The sequence below is a fragment of the Pinus tabuliformis genome, chromosome X (genome assembly GCF_031772625.1).
Source record: "Pinus tabuliformis cultivar Carrire ecotype Pingquan chromosome X, CPIR1, whole genome shotgun sequence".
Lineage (NCBI taxonomy): Eukaryota > Viridiplantae > Streptophyta > Pinopsida > Pinales > Pinaceae > Pinus > Pinus tabuliformis.
Window position 1 is genome coordinate 556,738,803 of NC_142308.1, and position 15,998 is coordinate 556,754,800.

Here is a 15,998-nt window from a genome sequence, read left to right on the forward strand (position 1 = left end):
TTTCACCGAAGAATATATGCGCGAAGAATGCGAGAAAGTATATATATAAAGTACTTGTTTAACTCTTTCACCGAGCCTTATAGCTATATATAATGTACATGTAGCTCTTTCACCGAGCCTTAGAATTCTTTCACCGAAGTATATATGCGAAGAATACGAGAAAGTGTATATATAAAGTACTTGTTTAACTCTTTCATCAAGCCTCAGAACTCTTTCACCGAAGAATATATGCAAAGAATGTGAGGAAATGTATATATAGAGTACGTGTTTAACTCCTCTTTCATCGAGCCTCAGAACTCTGTCACCTAAGTATATATAGAGTACATGTTTAACTCTTTCATAATAGAATATATGCGAAGAATATATAAAATACGTGTTTAACTCTTTCACCAAGCCTCAAAATTGAAGTATATATAAAATATGTGTTTGACTCTTTTACCGAACCTTAAAATTCTTTCATCGAATAATATAAATATTTTAGTAAAATCATTTTATTATTATTAATATCTTTTAAAATGCAATATAAATAATTTTATTTAAAAATAAAGTAATTATACATATTAAAAATACATGTTAACCATTAAAATTAAAGGAGGAGTGTCAAACACATATTTTTAGGAAAGAAATTTTGAGATATAAAAATAAATGATAATGTTAGAGTAATAATTGAGTGAATGTATTTTATTTTGTTCCCAAAAAAAATATGCACATTTTCGTAAACTTCAATAAATCTAGAAATAAATATTTTAATAATAGTAATATAATTACTATATAAAATATATATATCTATATATAATCTCAACTCGAACAACGTCTCGCCTCGTTTCTTGTTTCTTGGTTTTCTTGCGACGCTTTCAGCAAAGGGCAAGTCCCGTGGTTAAGTTTGCTTCCCATTCAGCATGAATTTCTCCCACACACAGAGTCTATGCTTGAATTTTAGGGAATTGCATCTAATTGTAAGTTGTGCTTGAATTAAGTTGCAGAAAAAAGAGTCGTTAAAGGGATCTTCCGATGATGGAAGGATCGTCTGGAGCTGTCGATCACATGGATATTAATATTCCTCCGCCAACAGAATTGCCGGGTGCTCATCATCATCGCGCGATGTCGCGTTGGAGAGGAGTTGTTCCTCAGAGTAGCGGTAAATGGGGAGCTCAGATTCGCGCAGGCAAAGAAGAAATTGAGTTGGGCACATTTGATAGTGAAGAGGAGGCTGGAAGAGCATATGAGAGGGCCCTCGTCAAATACAGAAGACCCCATCAGCGAGGCTGCATGAGCATTCTCAGCAAAGAGAAAGTCGAGGAAGAAATCAAATTCCAGGCCATGTACACCAAAGAGAAGATAGTGGAAATGATCAAAGATCATTCCTACGACGAGAAGTTATGGAGGTTTAATGGTGGTGGCAATGGAGGTGATATAAAGAGGCACACAGAAATTCTGTTCAGTAAGGAGGTGACCCACACGGATTTAAGCCGGCAATTGGTCATTCCGGCAGATTACGCAACTCGTTATTTTCCTCTGGATAAGCAGCAGAGTAGAGAAAAGAAGTTGGTATTCCTGGACGAGAAGGGAGAGTCGTGGTACTTCCGTTACACTTGCATTAAGAACCAGAAGCAGAGATATGTGCTGAGCAAGGGATGGAAAAGTTATTTGCACCACAAAAATTTGAAGGTCGGTGATCTTCTTCTCTTTGAGAGATTGCACTCGTGGAATTTACTCACCGTTATTCGTGGTGAGGAGGAATGTCATGGCCGATCAGTCCAGCCTCAAGGCGAAACCAGTGATGTCCAATCAGTGCAGCCTCAAGGCGAAACCAGTCATGTCCAATCATTCCAGAACTTGATCCAAATGCTATTTGGTGAAGAAGTTGATCCAAATGCATGAAGGGAAGGAGAAAGCGGGCAAACTGGGCTTGTTCTATGAGTTTGAGGGTTGGTTGCGATTGGCACTTTGGTTTAAGATACCATACCTGCAACCTGTTTCTTTTTGGTTGTCCTTATGGAAAATGTATTCTGTTTTTTCAATAAAAAAAGGAGTTGTCTATAATGTGATTTTTTGGAGATTCTCGTGACGGAATCTGACGGAAGAAATTGATGTTAAATCTTGATTTGTTGCAGTTAAAATGGTTTTTTAACTGCATATTTGGATTCAGCACCCTGAAAAACCCCTTATGCTTTCATTGTGCAGAAACTAGCTATCAAACTTGCGATTCCAATAAATTCCTGCGGGATTTCGACTAGAAAAACCGGCCAGAAAAACTTTCAAAAAATCGCTTTATAGACAACTCCAAAAAAAACCGCTTTTTTTATATATGTTTAAGTAGTTCTTTCTGGAAAATTGTATTTATGGTTGGGATTGTTTTATAGTGAAATAAAGAAAGAAATTGTTCGGGTTGTTTTATATTGATATATAATTTTAAATTAATTAGTTTTTTGGTTTGGTTCAATTAGTTTAGATAAATAAATATTTTTCTTTTAGTTAAATTTAATTTGATTGTAAATTTTCCTGGAATCTGATAAATTAGAATGATTTTATAAATGTCTAATGGAGATAAAGATGATCAAGACTTTTTTTATGTAGTTTTACATAAACATGTCTATTTTTTAACTTTAACTAATTTATATAATTATTATTTTATTGGTTCAGCTGTTTTAGTGACAACAACAATTATATAAAATTAGGATGTCTTTTAATATATGTGTTTACTTAGATGCTGATATTATCAATTCCATATACATTATTTTATAAATAAAAAAATCAATTAATTAATTTTAGTGCATGAGGTTGCCACTCTATATATTATAATATTTTTTAATCTTGGTATAAATGTTTCACTTAAAACTACTTTCACATCTTTTCTATTTTTAATTAGTCTTTATATTAATTAAAGAGGATGGTAATGTCACTCATTTTTACAATAGAGAAGATAGGTAATTACAAAGTTTCTAATTCTCTCTAGAGCGTGTATATCACTCTTATTTTATTTGTTTTAAGAGTTTCAACCCTGTTTTATTTTTTACAAATTTTATTTTTATGAATACAAAGGTAAAAATATTAAAAGATTTTAGTTGAGTTGATTTGTTAAACCGTTTATTTGTAAATTTAAATTTTAAAAAATATATTATAATTAGCTTATTTATAACATTTAGAAAAATAATTATATTTTAATTAATAATAAAAAATCCATATCTAACCTTATAAATTCTTTAAAAAAAATTATTATAATTGAAAAAAAAAAAACACACTTTCTTAAAAAAAACTAACAATTTGAACTATCAAGAGGATTACTCACAACTGAATGGCTTCAACGAGAATAATGAACACGTGGCCAGGGAATTGCTTTAGATTTTTATTAAAACTATGGTTGGCTATGAATGACCTTGTTCGACCATGACTGATATCATGAGCCTAAGTGGTTAATACTAAAAACTTAAGGGATTATGAACCCACATGAATATTATTAAACTCAATGGACTAATATTATAAACCCAACGTATATAAACCCCCACGGGAATAATATTAAGCTCAATGGATTAATATGATAAACCCAATGTACATAAACCCCCACGGGAATAATATTAAACTCAACGAATTAATATTATAAACCCACCATGGTTGATTTTCATATTGAGACAATCCTTGCCACAGTGTGACGTTGGATCATTGTTGACCATAGTTCATTTTCATATAGAGATAATCGTTGTCACAAAGTGACATTCAACCATGGTTGGCTATGAATGACCTTGTTCAACCATGATTGGTATCATGAACCTAAGGGGTTAATACTAAAAACTTAAGGGATTATGAACCCACAGGAATAATATTAAACTCAACGGACAATACTAAAAACTTAAGGGACTATGAACCCACAAGAATAATATTAAACTCAACAGACTAATATTATAAACCCAACTTATATAAACCCTATGATAAATATTATAAACTAGGCAATCCTTGTCACAATGAGACATTGGACTATTGGTGATCATGCTTAACCATGGTTGATTTTCAGATCAACACAATCTTTGTGAGAATGTGATGTTCAACCATAGCTAACCATGATTGACTATGGATGATCATGTTTGATTTTATGAAAGATGGTTAACCATGATCGACGATGGTTTAGCATGGTTGATGATGATTATCATGTTACAAACCCAACATATATAAACCCTAAGATAGATATTATAAACACTAAAATACACTTGGTTGTTTTTCATATTGAGACAATCCTTGTCACAATGCGACATTGGACCATGGATTATCATGCTTAACCATAGTTGATTTTCAGATCAACACAATCTCTGTGAGAACACTAAAATAATCATGGTTGATCGTGGTTGATTTTCATATTGAGAGAATCCTTGTCACAATGCGACATTGTATCATGGGTGATCATGCTTAACCATGATTGATTTTTAGATCAACACAATATTTGTGAGAATGTGATGATGCTAACCATGATTGACCATGGATGACCATGTTTGATTTTATGAAAGATGGTAACCATGATTGACAATGGTTTAGCATAGTTGATGATGATTTTCATATTGAGCCAATCTTTGTCCCAATGGGATGTTGGACCATAGCTGACCACAAATGATTTTATAAATTTTATAAAACATCGTTGACCATGGTTGAATAATATTGAACCCAAAGGACTAATATTATAAACCCAAGGTATATAACCCCTAAGATAAATATTATAAAAACTAAAATAAACATTGTTGACCATGGTTGAATAATATTGAAACCAAAGGACTAATATTATAAACCCAAAGTATATAACCCCTAAGATAAATATTATAAACACTAAAATAAACATTGTTGAACATGGTTGATTTCCATATTGAGACAATCCTTGTCACAGTGTGATGTTGGACGATGGTTGACCATGGCTGATTTTTAGATCAACAAAATATTTGCTAGAATGGGACATTGGACCATCGTTGAGCATGGTTGATTCTCATATTAAGACAATATTCGTCACGTTATGTTATTCAACCATGCTTGACCATGCTTGAGAATGCTTAATTTTCATATCGAGACAATCTTTGTCTCAATGCGGCGTTGGACAATGGTTTGCCATTTTTTATTTTCATTTTGAGATAATCTTTATCACAATGCAACATTCGACCATGGTTGACCATAGTTGATTTTCATATTGGGATAATCATTATCACAATGTGACATTCAACCATGATTGAGTATGGTTAGATATACCCAAGTAAATAATATTAAACCCAAAAGACTAATGTTATAAACCCAAAATATATAAACACTAATACATATAACTATTAATTTTATATCAAAACATGAGAAAGCATACATTTCCATTATATTAAATTACAAAAAATATTTTAATTTTTTTATTTATTTATAATGATTATATATAATTAATGTAAAAAAATTATATTTAATATAAATAAAAAAATTAAATATATATTTTTGAAATAAATTTATGTGAGAGAAAGAAAAACATTTCAAGACATGAAATGGAATGATTAGTGTTAACATATATGGCACAAAATAAATTTTGAAATATAAAAATAAATAATAATGATTAAATAGATGTATTTTTTTTGGTTTTATTAAAAAATATAAAATATAGACATCTTATTTTCATAAAACTAACCACCACCAACGATAATAATAAAACTAACCACCAATACTAATAATAATTATTATTATTACCAGTATTTGGTTTTCTTTGAAATGTCTTTTTTGAAAAAATGGAAGTCCCGTGGTTTCCCTTTCAAAGGACACTTCCGAAATACTTTTAAATATATATTAGTCTTTACATAAATTATAGGATGACGCTAATGTTATTCATTTTTATCTGTAATCACATAATCTCATCTCGTAGAACGTCTCGCTTTGTTTTTAAATATATATTAGTCTTTACATAAATTTCATGACATTTTTAAAAAATAAATATTATTACACGGATTTTATGCTTATCATTAATAATTATGTTATAGAGGTGGTTTATATTGGAATTAAAATGACTCGTTGAGATTGCAAATTAATTTAATATTTTTTGTCATATGAAAAATTTACCAATTCTTTTTCAATATTTAAATCTAGTCTCCCTTTATTTTATTAAAAAATTGTAACATGTATGATTACACTTGTAATTTTTTTTATTTTTTTTCACTATTGTTACACCTCTAAGCCATTGAACATATGTCTGCTAAGAGTGGGGGCTTCCTCCTTAAAGTTCTTGAAGCTTGCTGATTCAAATTTCCTTTCTTCTGTTGTGATACACGAACTCGTACACGAACCTCTGTGTCGCCACATATTAATACTCTTCAACGGCCTCCTTGCCTCAGCAAGCGAACGTCCCTAGATAGTTGGCAAACCTCTCCTCTCATAGAATATGAAGACTCCTTTCTTCTATCGTGATACACGAACCTCTATGTCGTCACATATTAATACTCTTCAATGGCCTCCTTGCCTCAGTGAGGAGATGTCCCTAGACAGTCGACGAGCCTCTCCTCTCATAGAATATGAAGATTTTTACTCAAAAACAACTCAATACTCATAAAGAAAAAATATTACTTGAGTTATGACATGGTTGGGTATATCAAATGCAAAAGTATTTCTTTCTATTGATTTTAGAAGATCGTTACAATTTTGAAGATCTTCAATTTTTTCAATCCAAAGATTGACTATAGGGGCATTTACCAATTATATCATTTGTTAAGAAGAAATTTTTACATATGAGATTTGGAGACTTCTTGACCCGACACAAACACTGTGTTTGAAGAAGATATAAAAATTTAAACACTCTACCTATAGATTTCAGCCACTTTAGGTTCTCACCAAGCTTTTTAGGCCTTGATGCGTAGGCTTCCAAACTTGTCTCTAAAGAGATCTTGCTCCGTGATGCAAGCAGATCGAACAGAGTGTTCATAGATGCAGGACATGGACACTGTCTTTGAACAAGATATAAAAATTTAAAGACTCTACCTATAGATTTCAACCACTTTAGGTTCTCACTAAGGCTTTTAGGCCTTGATGTGTAGGCTTGCAAACATGACTCTAAAGAGACTTCCTCTGTGATGCAAGCAGATCGAACAAAGTGTTTGCCGATGCAGAGCAGGGAGATAGCTATCAGACTCAAAACACACAAAGCTAGAAATTTCTCAAATACTCTCAACTCTCTCTGAACTCGAATGCAACTCTCTCTGAACTCGGATGCCCAAACGAGCCTTACTCCTCTCCTTGTATAGGATAAGAAGGGGACAACTTTTCGACAACTCCCATTTTGTACAATGATTCGGAGATGTGGATCAAATCACACCGAAAGTCAGAGAAGTGCTCCGAGTCTCGAAATAGTACAAGGCAACTATACAAAGTGCAGATATAAGGGAATACCACAAAACTATATTATTTATACAAATATGGAGGATTTTTGTCACGAATATCAAGAAAAAACCCAGTCTCTGTCATAGTCAAGAGACGAGACTTTATTGTACATTGTGGATGTGTCGAGAGACAAGACTTTATTGTACACTTTGGATGCTTTATATCGGGAGCCCACGTGAACCCGTGAATATTTTCATTTGTACTAGGGAATCTTCCAAGTGCTGGGTGATCATATGCTCCATAGGTGTCCCACGCCTTTGAGTAGATTCTTCTAACAATCATTAGTTTGCCTCAATTTGATGCTTGATCTTTGTTAAGACAATCCACTGGAAGTGTCCACTCATAAAGGTCTACAATATCGAGTCATTTGAGTATGAATTTAGGCATGCTATGGTTTTACAAGGATAATGGAAACAATCATGAGAATTTTGAGCACATGTCATGCAATCTCTAAGTATAATTTTAATGAATTTAGGCATGTTATGGTTTTACAAGGATAATGGAAACAATCATGAGAATTTTGAGCACATGTCAAGAAATCTCTTTGAGTATAATTTTCAAAATATCTGCAGTCCATAATAGTCTTGTTGACTCCGAACCACATCCACAAGTTTTCAACCATTCTGGTTGCCATAAAAGTTGATTTACAATTTTTGGCCCAAATTTTAAAATGTTGTAGTGGATTTTTGTTTTCTCATATTAGCATAAAAGCTCCCACCATAGATTAATGTAGCCTTTGATATTGTAGATGGGGTCTGGAAAGAATATTTCTCTATCTTTCTGTGGCCACATGTATTTTGAGAAATGGTTTGGGTCCCATGTCATATTTATAGTGTAATTTTTATGATAGACCTTTGTCCTATCACTTCCTTCAATCCAAATTACAATTATATCTTTGAATATTTCATATGAAGCTTCTTCTACAAGATTAGTTGCTAATATTGATCTTTTGCAGATCATGTCGTGAATCCACTTGTTGGATTTTAGATCTTTCGGGCACTAGATGTTGTAAGTCTGTGTGGGGCTGCAAGTCGGCATCCATGACCTTGGTGTTTCTTAGTTGCCATGTTGGTTTCCATTGTTCTGTGTATATTGGCCAAGGAGTGTCATCTAAAATATTTCAGATTTCTTCTTGTTGAGTGTTTAGATTCCATTTGGTTACTATAACCATCAAATGGTCATTCTGTTCCAGATATTATATTCTTAGGAAATCAGGCAAGCAATTTTGTTCTCCTTTTATATGCTTAACTTCAAAATCAAATTTAGCAAATAGTGCCTGTCATCTGGCAAACTTGGCTTCTCCGAGGTTTTTTATTTCTTTAGTTAGACCCTTTTTTTGAAGTATTAGTTCTAAGAAAAAACTGATTATGTACAAGGTGTATATCAAACTTGTCTATACAGTTATATGCATCTTTTACCTTTTTTTCAATAGTGGAGTAGTTTTACTCTACTAGGTTCCATGTACCTAAGCCAAATTATACAATTTGCTTGGTCCCTTCTTTGACTTGATTGAGTATTCCTCCCAATCCAAGGTTGCTAGCATCACTCTCAACAATTTTGGGGAGATCTTCATTTTCTAGATAGAGGATTGGCAATGTATGGACTTTGCTTTTGATTTTCTAGATAGCTTTAGTGTGATCATCTGTCCATGGTGAAGGCTCTTTTTTCAATGTTTGGTTAAGAATCTTGAGGACCATTGCACACCCTTTATAAAAATTACTAACATAATACAAACAACCAAGGAACCTCTTTAGCTGTGTTTTGTCTGTGATTATATCTGGAAACTTATTAGCAAATTCTAGAGTATGCTTCTACAATATATGTTGTTTGAGAAAATTAATGTGTCATCTATATACACAATTAGCCATTCAAAGTAGGGCTTAAAAATTTGATCCATTACCTTATGGAACTTAGATGGAGCATGCTTTAGTCCAAAAGTAATTACATTCCATTCATAGTCACCTACCAGAATGCTGAAAGAAGTTTAAGTTTTGGATCTGTCTTCTTCTTTTATAGAAACTTTCCAAAAACTAGACTTCATGTTGAATTTTGAGAATACTTTGGCTCCTGCAATTTTTGCAATTAAGCTTCCTTTATGTGGAATAGGAGAGGCATCATCCGCTAAAACAAAGTTTAGACGTTTATAATTTATAACAAGTTTGAGCACTCCCTTGATCTGTTTTGAATGCTTATTTGCATAAAATCCATAACAGTTCCATGGACTGTCGAATTCTTTGATGAGTCCTTTTGGTAGAAGACTAGAGTTTTTTTTGCAGAGATTCGTGTAGTCTCTGTTCATGGGAATTTCCATACTCTTATAAGTTTTTCCTTCATATTTATCTTTGGAAGGCAATTCTACTGTGTGTTTCTTTCTGTGGCAAAAAGCCTTTGGGTTTTCTATACAACACTTAGTTTCCAGGTGGTTCCTTAATTCTACAATTTTTTGTATGATTATGGGAAGTTGGAGTTGTTTGATTCTGATTGAAGATTTAAAGTTTTTCAATTCTTCAATCTTTTTCTCTGATAGTTCTAATTCCCGCATTGTTTGTACCATTGTGGAAATTCTTGGAGTAGAAATATATGGCAGAGTTAGTGTTTCTAGAAATCCTTTGTGATTTGGTAGTGAAATGAAAAATATTGCTTTGCCATCAGGAAATCTGTCTAACTCATGGGGTTCAATTGCCGCTAGAAACACATTTGCCAACATGCAGTCTATGGGAATTTCTCCTACTGTAAATTTTAACTTCATACATTATTTTTTGAAATAGATGGTGGAAATAAGAACTTCATACCTGAAATTATGAGTTCCAATTCAAGTTACCCGTCGAGGAGCCCCCTTTCAGTATTTAGTTGGGACAATATTTTTGTTAATAACATTGATATCGACGTCTGAACCTATCAACATTCTCAAAGTGAACTTTTCTCCTTGGATATCAATGGTCAACAACACATGATGCTGCTAATATTGGATCGCCATTACTTTCATTTCTCCAAATCCTTTGGGGATAAATAGGGAAATTTTTCTACTTGCTTGACAACATGTTGGATATTTACAAGGTGGCTAAAAAGCATAGAAGAAGGAATGAGCTTATCTTTGGGTGATATGGAAAGGTTTTCAAATTTCTCAGCCAATTCTCCCATAACACTGTTAGTACTTTTGAATTCAAAATCTACTTTCTTTTCTATGCTTTCTCTTCGAACAGAATATTCTCTAACGAATCCTTTGAAAGTAGAAACATAATAATTTACATTGTTCAGATTATTATTTACATCCTTTACAACAACATGTAAGGAATAAAAAGAGTCCTTATGGTCTTGAGATTTGATCATATTCATTTCTAACCTTTTAAGAGCAGTATTTATCCAATTTATTTGATCGCTTGCTTTCTGTATTCTTTCATCAATGCCCAGTGCGGTTTCATTTGTGGGGACCAAAGGAATAGCTTTTGCTACATTACTAGAATCACGTAAGAATATTCCTTTGAAAGGTGGAAAAGTGGTGGTAGTGTCTATCTTGGTGTCATCATGGCTGGTCCATGAATGGTTTTGTGCAGAAGATACCTCTGTGTTTTCCATGTGAACTTCTTGCCCTTCTTCCATTTCTTTCCAACTGTAGAAAGGAATCCAGGAATATGTATCTCCCATATACTGCTTCCAATGTAAGGGTAGATTTATTTTCTCAGCACCTGGTGTGCTCATATCAAATCCCTATAAATCCCTATTTAACATTCTGTTCACCCATTCAGGGTTAATTTTATATTTTTGACATCCACCCATTAATGAGAAGAACTTATACATTTCTGGAATAAAAGGTTTTTTACAGTCTTTGGGGATATGGTTTTCAAATCTGGATTGCAGAATTAGATTGTCAAGTCATTCAATATATCCCAATCCATATCTAGGCATTCTAGGAGGATGCATTTTACTCAACATTTCAGTGAGCCTTGGGTCTTTGTTTTCCAAAGATGGAGGTTCTTGGATCATCATGATGGTTTCATGAGGAAAAAGAATGTCGAAACATTTGAGATTTGGGTATGAATTAGCAATAGTGGTTGGTGGAGCTTCTCGTATGGTTGGATTATGATTTTTATGGAAGACTAAATCTATAATTGTTTTTAGGCAGAATACTGAACAACATCCCAGACATTTAACTTTGAGATCAAATACATGCTCTTTCTCTGATAGCTTACATAACAATTATAACTTAAATGATCTTTCCTCGGATAAGATTCAATATAACATAAAATGTTCACATTACTATAATTAAAGGTATCAATTAATTATTTTGGGTTAAGAATCTCCTACAAGTACTATGTGATTTGATTTCTGGAAACGAAAACCTCCTTTACATCCATTCAGTCGATATCGTATAACAATTGTTAATGGTTCTATCCACTATTGACGTGGGTGGGGCTCAAGTTTTAAAACCACATCCACCGATGATCTCTAGCAAGAAGACACGTGATCCAATGCCTCTAACCTATTGTACGACTACTTCGAACTCCAGACTAGGGTTAACATCAACGGTGGGTATGCAGAGATAGAATTGGAAGTAGGAGATTATCCCATGTTCGTTGGGTTAATTGTTCAACCTCCAGCCTTTGTGCATAGTACCTAATTTTTCTCTCTGCGTATCGGTGCTCTACGACCCTATCCTATTGGGTTTCATGGTCCATGCCACCTCTCTCCGCAATAGGTAGTAGTTTTACACATCGCTTTAGGTTCCTGCTGTTACATTGTTTTTTTTCTTTCCATGGTTTGCTTTGACGAACTCTAACTTACAGTCCCACTATTTTCTTGGTTATTTGATCTTGAGAACAAAACGTCTACCAATTCTCTAAATTTTCCTTCAGCAAGGGTTGTAGACTACTCGACTTAGGTTTAAGCAATCAGGATGCGCAGGTTTTCCTAGGAGATTTACCACATCCTTGCCTGTGGGTTGCTACATTTGATTGGGAAGAAGCTTATGATTTCTTTTAGATTTTCAGTTTTTCAGTTGAAACCTATTTCAATATGGTTTTCTAAAATTAACCTAGCTCTACTTTCTTGTAGGGAAATCTCGCATCGTGGAACAGAGGAGGGTTTCCTCAACATGGAAACGGTGGCATCGCCCTGCTACTATTCCTGGGAGTAACTAGGTCACACTTATGGATCGAAGTCCATACTTTTTTATATATAATTATGTTAACCCTACTTTAACAAGCCCCTTGTTCTTAGGCATTAGAGTCTTTAAATGGTCATGGGCATTTGAAGGCTTATATCTGTACTGTACCATTTTTGTTTGGTTGTGAATTTCCAGAACCCATTAGGATATTTCAAAAGTGTTAATATTATTATTGCCCATTGGAATTTGTATTGTTAGGAATGAGATTATCAATGTTTTGGCATTTTTCCTTTTATTTTTTTTCAAAATTCCCAGGTTTGACATGCTGCATTAACCATATGTAATTCACGTTTTATGATAAATATATTACAATTCTTATATTTTAGCTTTATCGTTCCTTAATTCTGAATATGGAAGTTCATTGTAGCTATTTCTTGAGTTCAGGATTGAACTGTGTTTTGTTGGGTGATCTTTTAAGCTTGAGGTATTACCTCTATATAAGGGTCTAGTGTGCTGACATTATATTAGAATGTCCATATTTCATTGCAGTTCTTGTGAATATGTTTAATGGTAGATGTTATCTTTTGGAAGATTCTCTAAATGTTATTTTCAATAGGAGAGTTATGCATATCTCATTTTAATTTAATCGTTTCTTAGTCACTAGAATTTACACCTTTATGTTGAAGAGAGACTATTAAGACAACCTAATAGTTAGTTCAAGGTTCAACAATTGTACCCTTAAGCATTGATTTTTTAGTGACTTCTTTCCTTGGTTACTTTTTTAGAAATTAGTTCTTTGGAATACATATTAGATAGGTTAAGTACTTTTAGGTTTATGGATTGTCCCAGTTAGTAGACAACAGCCTGCTTGGGAACTAACCTGCCACCTATTCGTAAATTCACCCAGACACCCAGACCCTCAATTGTTGTACATTTATTCCATTATTTTTCTTTTAAGCATTTATTCTCAAGCACAATTATGCCCAATTGTCTTAACTAATACTATAAATATAGCATATGTAACTTATTTTCTTGTAATGCATTCTTACTAATAAACTCTAACTCAATTTAATACTTGAAAGACATTGTAGGTACAACAATTAATACTTCAGTACATTAATATAATTATTACTATACCCATGGACTTACCCCACAACTACTTTTTTTACACAGTCTATTCTACACACAGAAAATAACCTTTTATTTTCATTTATATGAAGTTTACGAGAAACATTTCTATAGGAATAACCTTCTTTGTTCCAATCTATTATCCCAACATAATAATTCAACAAAAAGTTTATTTTAATTTATCTACCTTTTCACAAAAACATTTCTATAGGAATAAACTTCTTTGTTCCCATCTATTATCCAGACATAATAATTCAACAAAACATTTCTTTTCATTTATCTGTTGTTTTACAGAAACATTTTTACAAGGATAATTTTTTTGTTCCAAACTATTATTATCTAGACATGGTAATTCAAAAAAACATTTATTTTCATTTATCTACTATTTCATAGAAACATTTCTATAAGAATGACCACCTTTTTTTTAATCTACTACAAAACAAAATATAAATTTAGAATACTTATCAGCATTCTGATTGAAAATCTCCATTAGTAAGTCCACTCCTCTCTACCAATGAGATCGACTATTACGTCTATTCCCTCCCAGAGCTCTCCCAAATTCTATATGGTGAGTTCAACAGAGGTCCATTCAATTCACTCAATGGAATCATGGCATCACAAACCCCACCATAATTTACACATTACTTTGTATGACTTAGAGCCTTCCACTAGTTCCAACCATCTCAAGAAATTTCTCTTCCTACCTTCAATCAAGTGCTTGTAATTCTTTCTACCAACCCCTAACTAACTAACCCCCTCTCATTTTATATTTTTCCTTTAAATCCCTAGGGAGTAAGGTGGTAACTGTTCTCCCCAACTGTCTATAAGTTAGGAACTTTGGTGGGTGTTCCCCTGAGTTTTCTCTTTTAGATCAAACAATATTAATCATAAATTAACAATAAACATCTCTTGAGATAATATAAGCAACTTCATTAAGTTCTTGTGGATCTTCCCCCCAGTTTTCTCTTTTAGATCAAACAATATTAATCGTAAATTAGCAATAAACATTTCTTGAGATAATATAAGCAACTTCATTAAGTTCTTAACTATTTGTTGATTACCAATACCTCCAAAGATAATTCAAATATAAATTCAAATTGTTTTCTTTTAACTACGGCAACTCAGGGCGTTACATCTCTCTCCCCTTGTACACAACACCATCCTTTGTGTTTACCCAATCTTGAAGCAAATCAAAGTAATCATGTCATACAAAGCTCTCAGCTTCCCAAGTAACTTCCTATGGCCTAAAGTGCTTCCATTGCAATTTAACTTGGATGATAGATCACTTCCGCAACATTATTTCTCTCCACTCTAGAATACGCTGAGGTTCTACCAGGAACTCTCCGTCCGGTTCGACCTGTACCATCAACCATGTACAATTCATTAGTGAGATCAAATAATTAAAACAATTAACGTAAAAGAAATAAAACAATGTTGTTATTATTTCCCTTTACTTGTACATCCTGCCAGTTAATGCTGTGTCTATGGTTATATATATATATATATATATATATATATATATATATATATATATATATATATATATATATATATATATATATATATATATATATATATATATATATAGATATATATATATATATATATTAACGATGACACGTGAAAAACATTGTGAATTCATATATGGCTAGGAAATGCAAGATGATAAGCTATTGGACCTATTATTTTCATGATATTTAAAGGTGCACAGTAGCGAGGAGATAACATTGTACAACCCCCCCATCTTAAGGAACTCTTTCTAGGCTTCATTCTTATGTAAACATTATCACCTAGTTGAAATTCACCATGGGACCTTTTTTTATCAGTGTAAGCTTTCTGTCGATCCTGGGAAGCTTTTAAATTATGTTGTACTTTCTTAACCATTTGCTCCATTTCTATCAACATACTAGGTCCCAAGATTAATTTATCCTCAAGACTACTCCAATTAGTGAGTGTCTTACATATTTTCGCATACAACACTTCAAAAGGACTCATTTTTAGAGATTCATGATAGCTATTGTTGTATGTGAAATCCACTAGATGAAAATATTCTTCCCACTTAGTGGGTTGTTGCATCGCATACATCTGTAACATGTCTTCCAAAACTTGGTTTACTCGTTCAATCTTCCCTACTCGTTCAATCTTCCCATTCGTTTGTGGGTGGTGAGTACTAAACTAAATTTGAGTTCCCAAACCAACAAATAAAGCTTTCCAAAATGTATAGGTGAACTTAACATCTCTTTTGGGTATTACTACTTTAGGCAATCCATGCAGTGTAAAAATCTCCTTCATGAATATATCAACAATTTATATAGTCTTATAGGTAGATTTGAAAAGAAGAAAATGGGTAGTTTTGCTTAATTTTTCCACCACCACAATGATGGAATCGTTTTTCCTT

General features: G+C 32.9%; 1 protein-coding gene across 1 annotated transcript; it reads left to right on the forward strand.

Annotated features, from left to right (window-relative positions):
• Positions 1-1,014: 1,014 nt before the first annotated feature.
• Positions 1,015-1,881, forward strand: LOC149141232 (AP2/ERF and B3 domain-containing transcription factor RAV1-like). Its single transcript, XM_089451189.1, has one exon. The coding sequence runs from the start codon at positions 1,015-1,017 to the stop codon at positions 1,879-1,881; it is 867 nt and encodes a 288-aa protein (XP_089307315.1).
• The last annotated feature ends 14,117 nt before the right edge of the window (positions 1,882-15,998 follow it).

Bases quoted from the DNA above. Each gene is read 5' to 3' on its own strand.
- LOC149141232 (XM_089451189.1), top strand. From the start codon at position 1,015: ATGGAAGGATCGTCTGGAGCTGTCGATCACATGGATATTAATATTCCT.